Source organism: Mytilus californianus, unplaced genomic scaffold, assembly GCF_021869535.1.
Source record: "Mytilus californianus isolate M0D057914Y unplaced genomic scaffold, xbMytCali1.0.p SCAF_11, whole genome shotgun sequence".
In the NCBI taxonomy this organism is placed as follows: Eukaryota; Metazoa; Mollusca; class Bivalvia; order Mytilida; family Mytilidae; genus Mytilus; species Mytilus californianus.
This window is the reverse complement of record NW_026262593.1, coordinates 25574093-25586903: the sequence shown is the minus strand read 5'-3', so window position 1 is coordinate 25586903 and position 12811 is coordinate 25574093. Positions and strand designations below refer to the sequence as shown.

General features: G+C 36.2%; 1 protein-coding gene across 1 annotated transcript; it reads right to left on the bottom strand.

Moving 5' to 3' along the window:
* Positions 1 to 540: 540 nt before the first annotated feature.
* On the bottom strand, positions 541 to 1391 carry LOC127720837 (ATP-dependent DNA helicase RecQ-like). Its single transcript, XM_052227586.1, is given in 2 exon segments — positions 541 to 1217; positions 1220 to 1391. Coding segments are annotated over 2 exon segments (849 nt in total).
* Positions 1392 to 12811: the final 11420 nt, after the last annotated feature.

The window sequence follows — 12811 nt, the reverse complement described above, 5'->3', positions numbered from 1 at the left end:
TTCAAAATACGAGTTCATACAACGGGGGTGAGCGAGCCAATTCTCATTCACCAAAAGTTCTCTTGTCAAAATTGTTAAGCATCAGCAGAAATGAATTTTCTAATTGTGAGAGCGGACGAGGCGAAAAATGTCTTTCAAAATACGAGTTCATACAACGGGGTAAGCGAGCCAATTCTCATTTACCAAACGTTTTATTGACTAAGTTTGTATGTATCAATAGAAATAAATAAGAGCGGGCGAGGCAACATTTGTATTGCAAAAATCGAGTTATTACAAAGAATATTAGCAAGTTGTTAGAGAAGACAGTTAAAGAACGAATGCAATTTTAATCTCTCGGTGTTTGTAGAAACTCTTCAACACTAAATTTGCTCCATTCTTGACACGTACAGTTTTTTGAACACTCTGCACAACATTTACAGGAAGGACACCGACAGTGCTACAAATCGCATCCTTCGCATTTCTTTGTATCTGTTGTGTCTTCTTTGAAGTTGTCTACGGTCAATAAATTTACAATTTGACGTCTGATACAAGTGCTGGTGTTTATGATATCGCGTATACATTTGCCGGTGGTTTTAAACGACAAGTGAAGTTATCATATAAAATAAAACTGAATCCATCTCTGCCATTCCTAGCGCATCTGCCAGCTTCTTGCCAATAGGACAACACTGATTTCGGACATCCAATATGAATAACAAGGTCTATGTCCCTGATGTCCAGTCCCATACCTAATGCGACAGTAGCAATTAAACATCGGATTCTGCTGTCTTCCCGTTTAAACTCTTCCAGGATGCGTTCTTTGGAGTCTTCAGATGTACTCTTATGGAACATTTCCACAAGCAGGTTACTTGCCTTTTTCTCCTGATTTGCATATGCATGTAATGCAAGGTTGTCTTTTAAACACAAGAATAAATCGGACACCCTATCAATTGACCTGCAGTAAACTACGATTTTCTTTGAATTTACTCCGTTTTCCCTGATATAATCAATGAGCCATTTTAGTGAAATTTCAAAATCAGTACTGTCCCTTTTTCTTATTTCAATGAAGATGTTTGGTCTATCCAGCGACTTGAATATAATATCTGTGTCAGCATCTGTCAACTGCGACGTTTCCATGATGTCATCCTTCACCTTCTGTGTGAAGGTTGCTGTCAGTGCCATTACGGGTGCACTGTAAAAGCTTCTCAGTTCATGCAATGATTGATAGTCTGTCCGAAAATCTTCCCCCATTCAGAAATACAGTGTGTTTCGTCCACATATATCATACACAAACGAGACTGCCAAATACTTCCAAGGAAGACCTTCTTCCAGAATGGTTTCAGTACGGATTCAGGTGAAGAGAATATTAAATTATATTCTCCATTAGAAATGCCCGTAAGAACATCTTTTTGCATGTCTGACCGAGATGTAATTTTTGCACACTTGGTGTTCCAGTTTTCCAGGGTTGACATCTGATCGTCTATCAAAGACGATAACGGGAAAATAACAAGAGTGATAGGATTTTTGTCCATTTGTAAAATGACTGGCAACACCATGCACATTGTCTTTCCAAAACCTGTTGGAAGCAGACAAACAACATTCCTCTTCTGTAAGGCTGCTACAGCTACTTTGATCTGCTCTTTTTTCAGCTCAAAATTTATATTGTAACTAGATTTAATCTCATTGAAGTTTGTGCGTACACTTTCGGCATCCATCTCGACTTTTTAACGCGCTTTTTTCCACGTCACATGATACTAGTACATGTACAATCATGGCAACGTGTTCTAACTGTAATCGAGAATTTGAAAAACGACATGACAATAAAGGATACCTTAGGTTTTCCTTGGAAAAGCCAACAACCTCTGGAGGAGTAGCAAGAGATGAGTTATCAGCATTAACGGGTGTTCCGTTCACTCCTGTATCTAACAAACGTCAAGGTCAATTTTTGTGTCCATCATGCTGGTCAAACCTTAATGACACAGTACGATATAAATCCTCTTTACATGAACTTTGGGGAAATACTCAGGCCAATTCCTACATTGGAGGGAAGCGTGGCTCAGATGGAATAAAACAGTCTTCAACAGTAAAGAAACCCAGATTTACCAGTACCCCGCTGAAGGTATTCTTTGCATCCTTATATATATGAAATGTTTTTAGCCTCTCTCTCTCTCTCTCTCTCTCTCTCTCTCTGTCAGCCCAATGAAATGTGTATTGTATTACAGCCGATTTCATTGAGTGTGTAGGCAGAGGTAATATCTTTGGTAAGCTTGCTTGTTAGCTGAACTGTTAAGTCATTATAAGAACAGTATACTACCCTCTTTTCGAAGTAGATTAGTCCAACAGACAGATAGATCGGTTGTCTGTCGGACTAGTCTACTCTTAAAAGATGGACGAAAGATACCAGACGGACAGTCAAACTCATAGATTGAAAATAAACTGACAACGCCATGGCTAAAAATAAAAAGACAAACAGACAAATAATAGTACAGAAGACACAACATAGAAAACTATATACTAAGCAACACGAATCCCACAAAAAACTGGGGGTGATCTCAGGTGCTCCGGAAGGGTAAGCAGATCCTGCTCCACATGTGGCACCCGTCGTGTTGCTTATGTTTTTACAAATCCGGTAAATAGTCTAATTCGGTAGGTCACATTCGTGAAAAGGGAAGGGTAATGTAGTTAAAGGAGGGTAGTTTACCTAACCAAACAATGACTTCACGGTTCAGCTAGCAAGCAAGCTAACCAAAGATATTACCTTTACCTACACACCTAATGCAATCGGCTGTAAAAGATTACAAATTTATCTTAACTTATTTGTCTTTTTGCATAAAATTTCTGAATCATTAATGCCAAAAACATTTCCTTTCTAGGCCAAAAAAGCCGGAAAATCATTGTTCCAGAAAAAAGCCACGAAGGAAGGGCTCAAAATGGGATTCCATAATTGGGTTTGTGAGAGCAAGGCAGTATGGTAGAGCCATAAAGGATTGTACGAGTCCACAAAGGGGGCGAAAAGACAATTTATGCGGTTTGTGAGTGGAGTTGTGCGTAAAGAAATAAAGGATATCTTAAAACCTAAAACAACTTTCCCACTTGGTATGAAGGCAGATATTCCATCTATAACAGATTTCAGCTGGTCCCAGACCTTGTCCGACTTTGAGAAATCAGCACCACTTACATACAACGTATTAAGAAGTGCTATAACGCGGAAGTCGGAAGAAGCTACGTTGTGCAAAGGAAAAACAGTCAACTTAAAACCAAAAATAGGAACAGCAGTTGCATATCTCCTTCACGCTAAGGCTCCAATAAAGGCTTCCTTTATACCTACGCTAGTATCTATCCAGTTTTGGCGGGGAAATCTCAAGCGAGATACTATCAAACAGATGTCAAAAATGGGGATATGTAAGGGATATGAGGCAACCCTTGCCGCTATTGATAATATCAGACGCGATTTTGATTCGGCTGCAACATCTTGCAAAAGAGAAATTGAAGAGCAGCTCACAAATGTCAACGACATATCAAACATGACCGTCATGGACGAAGACATGGACGTGTCGAATGCTGTAGCAGTTACAGTGCCAAACATCGAAGACGAAGTTAATGAACCATCTGACTCGGATGATAAAATCTCTTATGAGTATAGAGAACCAAATGAGAATGGATCTGAAGAAAGTGAGAGCGATAGTACAGAGGTCGAGGACAACGATGAAGATTCTAAAGATAATGAAAATGATGGTATTGCCGAGGCATCAGATAACGAATCCATACATGCTGTATCAATTCGATTAGACACCAATCATACGTTGCAACCAGGTTTCACAATGTGTTGGGATAACGTTGGTAAAAACTAACATCAAGACACCCAACCCTTACTTCAACCAACAAGTATATCAATATGGCACTTGGTTACATGGCTTTAAATCGTGTTACGACGACAACCCTGCCATGGCAGTTTGACGATACAGTAAAAAAAAGCCATAGATTTGCCGCATGAAATTTTCTTTCCCAGTCAATCAGATTTTAAAAACGTCAAAAACAGAATGGAAATTATTGTTGGTCGTATCATTGGACGTAATTTAAAATGGTTTAATGATCATTTTAGCGATTGCTTTATACCCCACGTTGTTCATGACCATTCTGCAGAGTCTGCTCATAGAAGTGTGCTCGTCAACTTGGGCGTGTTTGATGTTAACCCATCTTCAACACAAGATGCCATAACCATATATGAAAATCTGCAACGATATGTTCCGTCAATAAACGGAAAACCTTACACGACAGCTGTTTTTGGTGACGGGCTTAGTTGTGAGAGGGGAAATGATGCCCACAGGGCGAGGGCTAACAGTCTTAATCCCTGGGATAGATTGGAAGGATGCGAACCTTCAGCACAAGAATTTCACAAGGAAATGCTGCTCCTTCAGGATTTTTATGATTTATTGTTTAAAGGATCTAGTGCAGCAGATAGAGGCACGTTAGTCCATTTGAAAAAAAATTGAAAAAACTTCAGAACAGTAAAATCTGACGTTTCCGATAACTTTACCCATGCATGAGAATTGATGTGTCTTGCCACGGAGGGTTTTGTTTGCTTATTAACAATGCAAATTACGGAAATGGAAGATGAAGATAGTGAGCCTGCAAATATTGAGACCACACTTGTTAATGATGACTTTGAACAACGTAATCGGTATTTTACGGATGTATGTAGCACTGTCGTTCAAAGATTATGGCATACACCAAACACCAATGCTCTCACAGTGGACGATGGGACTGGACCACCCGTATTTTGTTGTGGAGAAGATTTGAACGACGACACCATTGCATGCTCTGCAGGAACAAACTGTACACATGGAGAAGTTTTCCATAATATGTGTGCAGATATCGATCCGAACAACCTACCCGAAAACTGGCACTGCAGTGAGGAATGTAGAAACCGTACTATTTTGTACGCGTTTTGCCATTGCAGACAAAACTTGGGAAATGACTAGCCGATGATAGGTTGTGCGGCTGGATCTGCTTTTACAAACAGAGAATGGTACCATATGAAATGTGTCCATATCAATTCCGAAAATGTTCCGAAAGGCGACTGGTTTTGTCAAGATGCCTGTAAAACAGCTAAGAAAGGCAAAAGAAAGCGAGAAAAGAAAAGTGTTGACAAACCAGAACACATTTCGGATCATATTTACAACTATAGTCGTTCAATGGCCTGGCTTGGTTTGAAATTATTGTGTAGAAGAGATGCAGTACGGGAAGCAGATGGTAATGCAATGATTACACATTGGAAATTAGATCTTGTTCATTTTTTTGCTTCAAAACATCCAAAATATCTTATTCTGGCACATAGGTTACTGGCATCAGTACATGGCTGGCTACCGGAGAAATTACGAGAGGACATCATCCACAATCGGACAGTTAATTACGGTGGTGGCATAGGGCGGAATTTGCCGATGGATTTCATGAATGAGATATTAAATAGACTGTTTAAAGAATTGTTGAGTTGTGAAAAAGGGCAGTACACGAATGCAACCATACAACGTTATAGTCAGATAATTGGGCCACTTGGAGAGGCATTGGATACCGTGTTCGATTCACAAGTGGTGGAAAACGAATTGTACAGACATAGACGTAGGAGTGGAAACCGCGATGGAAATGTCAAACAATTAATTTCATTCCTACAAAACGATAAATTGTTTGCATTTACAGTTGGTCGTAATCATAAAGCGTTTCCTGGTTTTCAGTTCAGCGAAAATCCCCGCAATCCTGGCCAGTTTCAGCCGAAAATGATTCAACTGTCAAAAAAACTTGACAAAAGGAGACGAGTTATTTTGAATGACGGTTAAAAGCTTATTTTCAGCTGATAATATTTTTTTCAACGGTCAATATTGACGAGGTGTATTATTTTGCATTGTTACAGTTTATTGATTAAAGGCGGGAAACTTTATCACGTGATATAGGAACAACGTTTACAAAAATGTCCTTCAACAATTTACAGAAGCAATTGGATCGTTTTGAAGATGAAGTTTTCTTTGATCCTTAAAAGATGTTGTCCAGCCGCTGGAACGTATAGTGGATATTGTGTATAAGGGCGGGGCGAAAAATTGATGATGTGGTTTTATATCAGGATCTAAGACAGAAAATTACAGGTCTAGTAGACAACCAATTAATATTGATTTGGCTAGGAACTGGAAGATATATTTCTCTCCATACAGAAATTTCAGTATCTGATGTGCTTGACAAACTAGGAAACTTGAAAGCAAAAATTTAGATGTGAACTCATCTGCTGAAATCCTCATCTTAAAGTGTCCAGCTTATTCAATTGAACATTACAACAAATATCATCGCCATCCTGACAGTGAGTCGTTTCACGACAATGACTCCATTTTACAAGACAAAATTCAAGATTTAAACGACAAAATAGTTGATTTTAACACAAACTTTCCGGGACCTTATTTTTCATTGGATCTGATTAAAAATACAAAAGTAAATGAAGGACGGCGTTCAAAATATGTCTTTATGTTTACAGACTTGTATACAGATGGAATACATCCATGTCCAACACTTTCAATGGTTTGGCTGAGAAAAATTCAAAAGATAGTCTGTAGTTTTTAGTTTTCAAGGAAAATATTTCCAATAACATTTAATACGGGTGAATGAGGATTGGCTCGCTCACCCCGTTGTATGACTCGTATTTTGGAAGATAATTTACCGTCTCATCCGCTCTCACAACTAGAAATTTATTTCTGCTGATGCTTAACAATTTGGACAAGAGAACTTTTGGTGAATGAGAATTGGCTCGCTCACCCCCGTTGTATGAACTCGTATATTGAAAGACATTTCAGGGGTTCATATTAGCGGTGGTCCGAGGTCCGTGACCTTCCACTATTGCAATCGGACTTTCATTTTGGTTACAAGCTACGCCCGATGGACCTTCGATTTGAAAGAAAATAAAAATTAACTTTGCCGACCTTTTTAACCACCAGTATCGTCATTTCAAAGCCATATTACTATTGAAATGGTATACCCCTCGAGAGCGTACTTCAAACCATTTCAACTGTCGGCAAAATAAGTTTGTTAACCCATTAGAAGTGATGAAAGTTGCCTGAGTAAATTTGTAATCCATTCATTGCATTAAAAACGTCATATTCCCTTTTAAATAGCGTTTCAAACATCGTTTATTTTTGTAAATTTTCTCGTCCGTCATTGAAATATTTGTACAAACTACTGATCGGAGTCGGGAAACGGACCAGCTATGAATGAAATCCGGATTCTAAGGATAATGACTACGGATTCATGAATGGCACATCTGACAGAAGAATATTGATCCCAAAGGGAAAAATTAAGCATTCCACACTTTCTTTTCTTTTTTGATGTAAAAAAAAGTTCTTTCTTTATTAGTGCTAGATATTTAGTTGGTAGTTTCTAACAAGAGAGAAACTAATATAATTGTGCAACATATGATGAACTTAAACAGCTATGAATTTGAACTGTTACTTTAATTGTATACTCGGTTATGAATTGAGCAATATAAAAAAAGATACATATAGCCCTTTATTTTATAGTAAAAATCAAACATTGTAGCGCCTTGAGTGAGCACTTCTCTTTCAAATCTCACCACTTCTCCCTATCAGTTTAAAAAAGAGAAGTCACTTATCCCTATGATTCTGAAGTAGTGTAAGCCCTGAGATAATGGTAAAATTACCAATAATTGAGACAACACACCCACCCACAGTGACACCCTCCCCACTACCAAAAAAAAAAAGATTATTTGAATTCATAATATACTTGTAAGACAATTACATCGTTTATTATTATACATGTTATACCACAGTGACACTGACAGTTTAGTGCTACATTTATATGGTTGCCTGGCAATATATTTGTAAACTTAACAAAATATTGCATGCAGTTTAAATATAATTAAACAAGCTACGTGACCTAAGACCAAAAACACATTAATTTTGTTTCTTACTGAGTTATGAAATATTTCAAATAAATTAGGACCTGGGATTTATGTTGTGGACCTTTCAGTTTGGAGTGTCAAAGGTCCTGGACCTTCCAGTACCAAATGTTAATTTGAACCCCTGCATTTATCGCCTCGCCCTCTCTCACAACTAGAAATTTATTTCTGCTGATGCTTATCAATTTGGACAAGAGAACTTTTGGTGAATGAGAATTGGCTCGCTCACCCCCTGCACTCGTATTTTGAAAGACATTTGTCGGGTCGCCCTCTCTCACAATTAGCAATTCATTTCTGTAAATGGTAAACAACAAAAAAACTTTTGGTGAATGAGGATTGGCTCGCTCACCGTGAACTATTGAAACGTATTTATGTAGCTCTCATGACACAATTGTGGCCTCGATCTTAACTTCTGGGGATTTTAACTAGAATAAAGAAAAGAGAAAAATCGGATTTCATAATTAAGGTTGGTATCTTTTAAATCATTACCATTCAGGCTTTCTCCTTTTAAGATGGTCACTTTAATGGAATAAGATTTCGATTTGTTGTTTGTTTCTGTTACACATTCTTTGTATTGATTTTGTTACGATTTGAAGTTTATGGTACTTTATAATTGTTTAGTCGTTGAATTGTCTTCACATTAAAAACATTTAATATTTAAACTTTTCATGCATATGTTGTTTTGCCATTGTTTTGTTGTGTGTTTTATGCGATGTCTCATTGAAGGGCTTAAAATATTAATATTGTTTAAATATGACCGGAAGAAAATAAGTTTGTTGGAAATACATAAAGTCGTTTAAAATAAGTAAAAGAAAAGGAAAAGTGGCCGACAGCTTAAAAGCACAAGAAACATGAAAGATATTGTAATGCATAAATGCAAATTTATATTGGTTTGCGTAATTCGTGTAATATTCACATCATTTGAATCACTCTTTAATTACAAAATACTCATAGAATCAACATTTTAACGTTTATTGATTTACATTTGATCCCAGACTCTGCATTTGGTGAGCTATGCATTAACGGTATAATGTGTATCAAAGAGATTAATATAACATTTTTAGAGCTAGTTTCCTAATGCATGAATAGCTTGTTCGCTTTGTTTGTATATTGTACAATTATATACAATAATTTAACTTACAATCACATGTTGATATAATATATAGGTTTAACTATGCCTATATATATATATATTGTATTAAGATGTCAATCTTTTTTACAAAGCTTGGGTACAAGTTTATAAAAACAAAACAAGCAAGCCGACCAAAGTTTTACTCTACAAGCATTATGAAATTAGCTCTAATTAAAATTGTAAGGAGATGTGGTATGGAAGCCGATGAGACAACACAATGTTATATTAACCAGAGTTTAAATGAAGTTGATGTAAGCAGTTTATACCATATGGCGAGAGGGGAAAAAACCGCCGTTATTGCAAAACCCCATCATGAAAAGAAATAAAAAACACGCCGTTATGGCAAATCCCCAACATGAAAAAAAAGATCTGTAAAGCCAAGCTGAGAAAGCCAACTACCTTATTCATCTATATAATCATTGCCACCATTTCCAGCTTTGTCCATAATTTTTAGGACACAGCAACGTTATTTTCAATAACTCTTTGGAGAAATAATCACCGTGTAATTCCTGTTATTATCAGGACATAATATTCATTTGTATAATCATCCTTTCCATTTTTATGAATACTAAATGGTCGCCTCTTAAGTGTTAAGAAATATTTGACGATAAGCTTCCTATTCTATTCATGAGGAAATTAGAATTAATTTACATCATTTCATCATTTCTTATCCTAAAACAAAATTCGTTTTCCAAGGAGTATTCTGAAATATGTACAACTGATTAACATTCGGAAAGACCTGCGGAACACCTCGTACTTGACCCGCTTGACAATTTGAAATGAGGGGGGGGACAGTTTGAAAAGTGTTTCAAAATAGGATATACATCCATCATATGATGAGGTAAGACATTTCATTTATTATTTGAGATGTTTATTTATAAGAATAATGACATAAGTAAACTTAAAACTGTCGAAAACATAGTCAAATTGTCGTTCAAAGTTCCCACAAAAATTCGTTGGGAAACCGCTACGAGAAAATAGCATATATCGATAAGACTTCGGGTTTCAACATTGATAGTAAACAAAAAATATCCGATAAAAACGTTGAATGTAAATGATATGAAACTCCGAAGTCTTATATTATAGGACTAGAAACAGAGTAGCGAACATCCTTAACACTTAAATTTGATTGCCTAAACAGTGAACTTAAATAATTCACGTTTGCACTCCTGTGTTGATTGATTGATTGATGTGTTAGTGTTGAACGCTACTTTCAGCACTGTTGGATTTTTCGTGGCGGCCAGTTTTTATTGACAGAGGAAACCGGAATGCCCGGAGAGAACCACCGACCTTCGGTAGGAACACTGACAATTCTAGTCAATCAAAATTGGAGTCGAACGCATCTGTCACGTGGGGGACTTGAACTCACAACATCAGTGTTGACAGGTTAGTGATACAAAAGTTGGAGTACTTAGATCACTCGGCCACCGAGTCCTCCTCCAGTGTTGATAAGTGAAGATGTCAGATCATGGTTTAAATGTAACTTTTACAGGGCTATGTCATCTTTAAAACTGAGAGGATGACTTATTCAGAAACACCCAAACCTCGTGATTGCTAAAGTATTTGTACAAAATTTGTCTTAGAAATGCATATTTCAAAATGTTTTGCCTATACAGTTATTTTTCTACATGCTGCATTTATATTCATGATACAAATTAACTTTAATAATTGTACTTTGCAAGTTATCATATGACTGCTGAAGCTTTAAACTGCTTATCCTTTAATGTTGATATTTGTTTGGCCTTCCAAAGTAAAGATACCTGCGTCTTCTTAGTTATTCCCTGTGTGTTTCAGTTTTGCTGTTTAAAGTCTCTCTCTATCTTTTTTTAGTTTTTAAGATAATAAGCAAAATGAAAAAAAGTAGTAAAGTTCGTCATTTTAGGGCCATAACTCCAACAAGATATTGTCTGACAGTTTTGACTTAAAAAAGATAATAGGTGGAGCTCACCATTCTGAACATTTTTGCTCTTGTCAGATTTTTCTCTATGTATACTAGTTTTTAAAATAATAGACAAAACTTACATTTTATCCCTATGTTCAATTTTTAGCCGTGTCGGCCATCTTGGTTGGCAGGCAGGATCATCGGACTCATTTGAAACTAGATACATGAACCCCAATGATGACTCTGGCCAAATTTGGTTTGATTTGGCTCAGTATTTTCAGAGCAGATGATCTTTTTAAAGGTTAACGGACGGTGGACGACGGCGACGACAGACGACGGACGCCAAGTGATCGGAAAAGCTCACTTGACCCTTAGGGCTAGGTGAGCTAAAAAATGCAATATTTGAAGGACAATTTCTAAACATGTTTATATAACTTGATGCCTTAATGGTAAATGTGATGAGCGTTTATATCTTTTTTCCTCGGTGGATAGTAATATTATTTACTATGATCATACATCATATCCTTATTTGTATATTGTTAGGTTTATGTAAATAAAACAACCATTGAAATATGGATGTGAAGTACTCCTTTTATATTCCTGCAGTTGGAATCATACTGCCACACCTAATCTCTCAATTTGTGATAACATTTAGGAAAATATGCATCAATTTGTTATAATTATCTTTATCCATGTTGTAATATTATTTTAGAAAGAAAATATCTTGTTCTTAAAATCCGGAGCGCCACTGTAATCACGAACATACCGTACACATTTTAATTATCCGTAAATAGTAAGGCTATGTAAACTTTTATTCTTTGCTTTTTTTTTATTATTATGCCAATATTTTAAATTCGACTCATAGCGTTTAAAATAAGCATATAACAAACATATATACCTCCAAAAGCTCTGAATGACATGTCCGTATTTTGCTGCCAGTCAGTTATTTTTGCTTCCTTACTGCAGGATAAAATTGTTTCAAAACTAGAAAAATATTGACCAATAAATACATGACTCACCTTTCCAATTATCATAATGACGAAAATCAAACATAAACCAAAGGGTAACGATACGAGAAAGTAAAGGGTAAATCGAAATTCATCAATGGTAGCGCAAATATTCCAAAATTCATAAGATATAATATCCATATTTTATCATGAGATCAAAGGTCATACGTATACAGAGTAACAATTGTACACAAAAAAATAGATCCACTTCCATGATATCGCCTAGGTGTATACGTATTGTTTTGATACCTTATGCATCTAGATTCTAAGCATTATTCGAAAAAAATTGTGACGCGTATCACCATAATACAGAATAAGATGGGGTATTATTGCCAATTAGACACCTACATGTATCCACAAGAATAAACATGACGTGGATTGCAATTGAAGCAACTTAAAATCACTTCATGACCTTAAAGAATGAGCAAAACCCGAATGCTGTATAGTCAGATATAAAAGGCCCCAACATGACAAAATGTAAACCATCTTGTTAAACAGATAACCAATTTGGATTCTAAACAGGACCAACTATCCACATTATGTGACCATGACCAACAGAGTTTGGGCTTTTGGACAATGCCATAAACCTTAAGGAAATTGCTTTTCGTATCAAACAATAAAAATAAACAAATGTCGCTAAGGATGAATCTTACATTGTATAAAAGTTTCCTTCAATATAGCGAAAAGAACAAAACAAGATTACTATATGGAGTTTTGCTAATTATTGAAGTTGCAATTGAAAATTGAAAATGATCAAATCTTTGTCCCTTTGTCTAAATGGACAGTTGTTTCATTGAAAATCATACCCTAATAGATCCTTATTTTGATAAATATGTATCTAATTTGAGAAAAAAAACAACAAA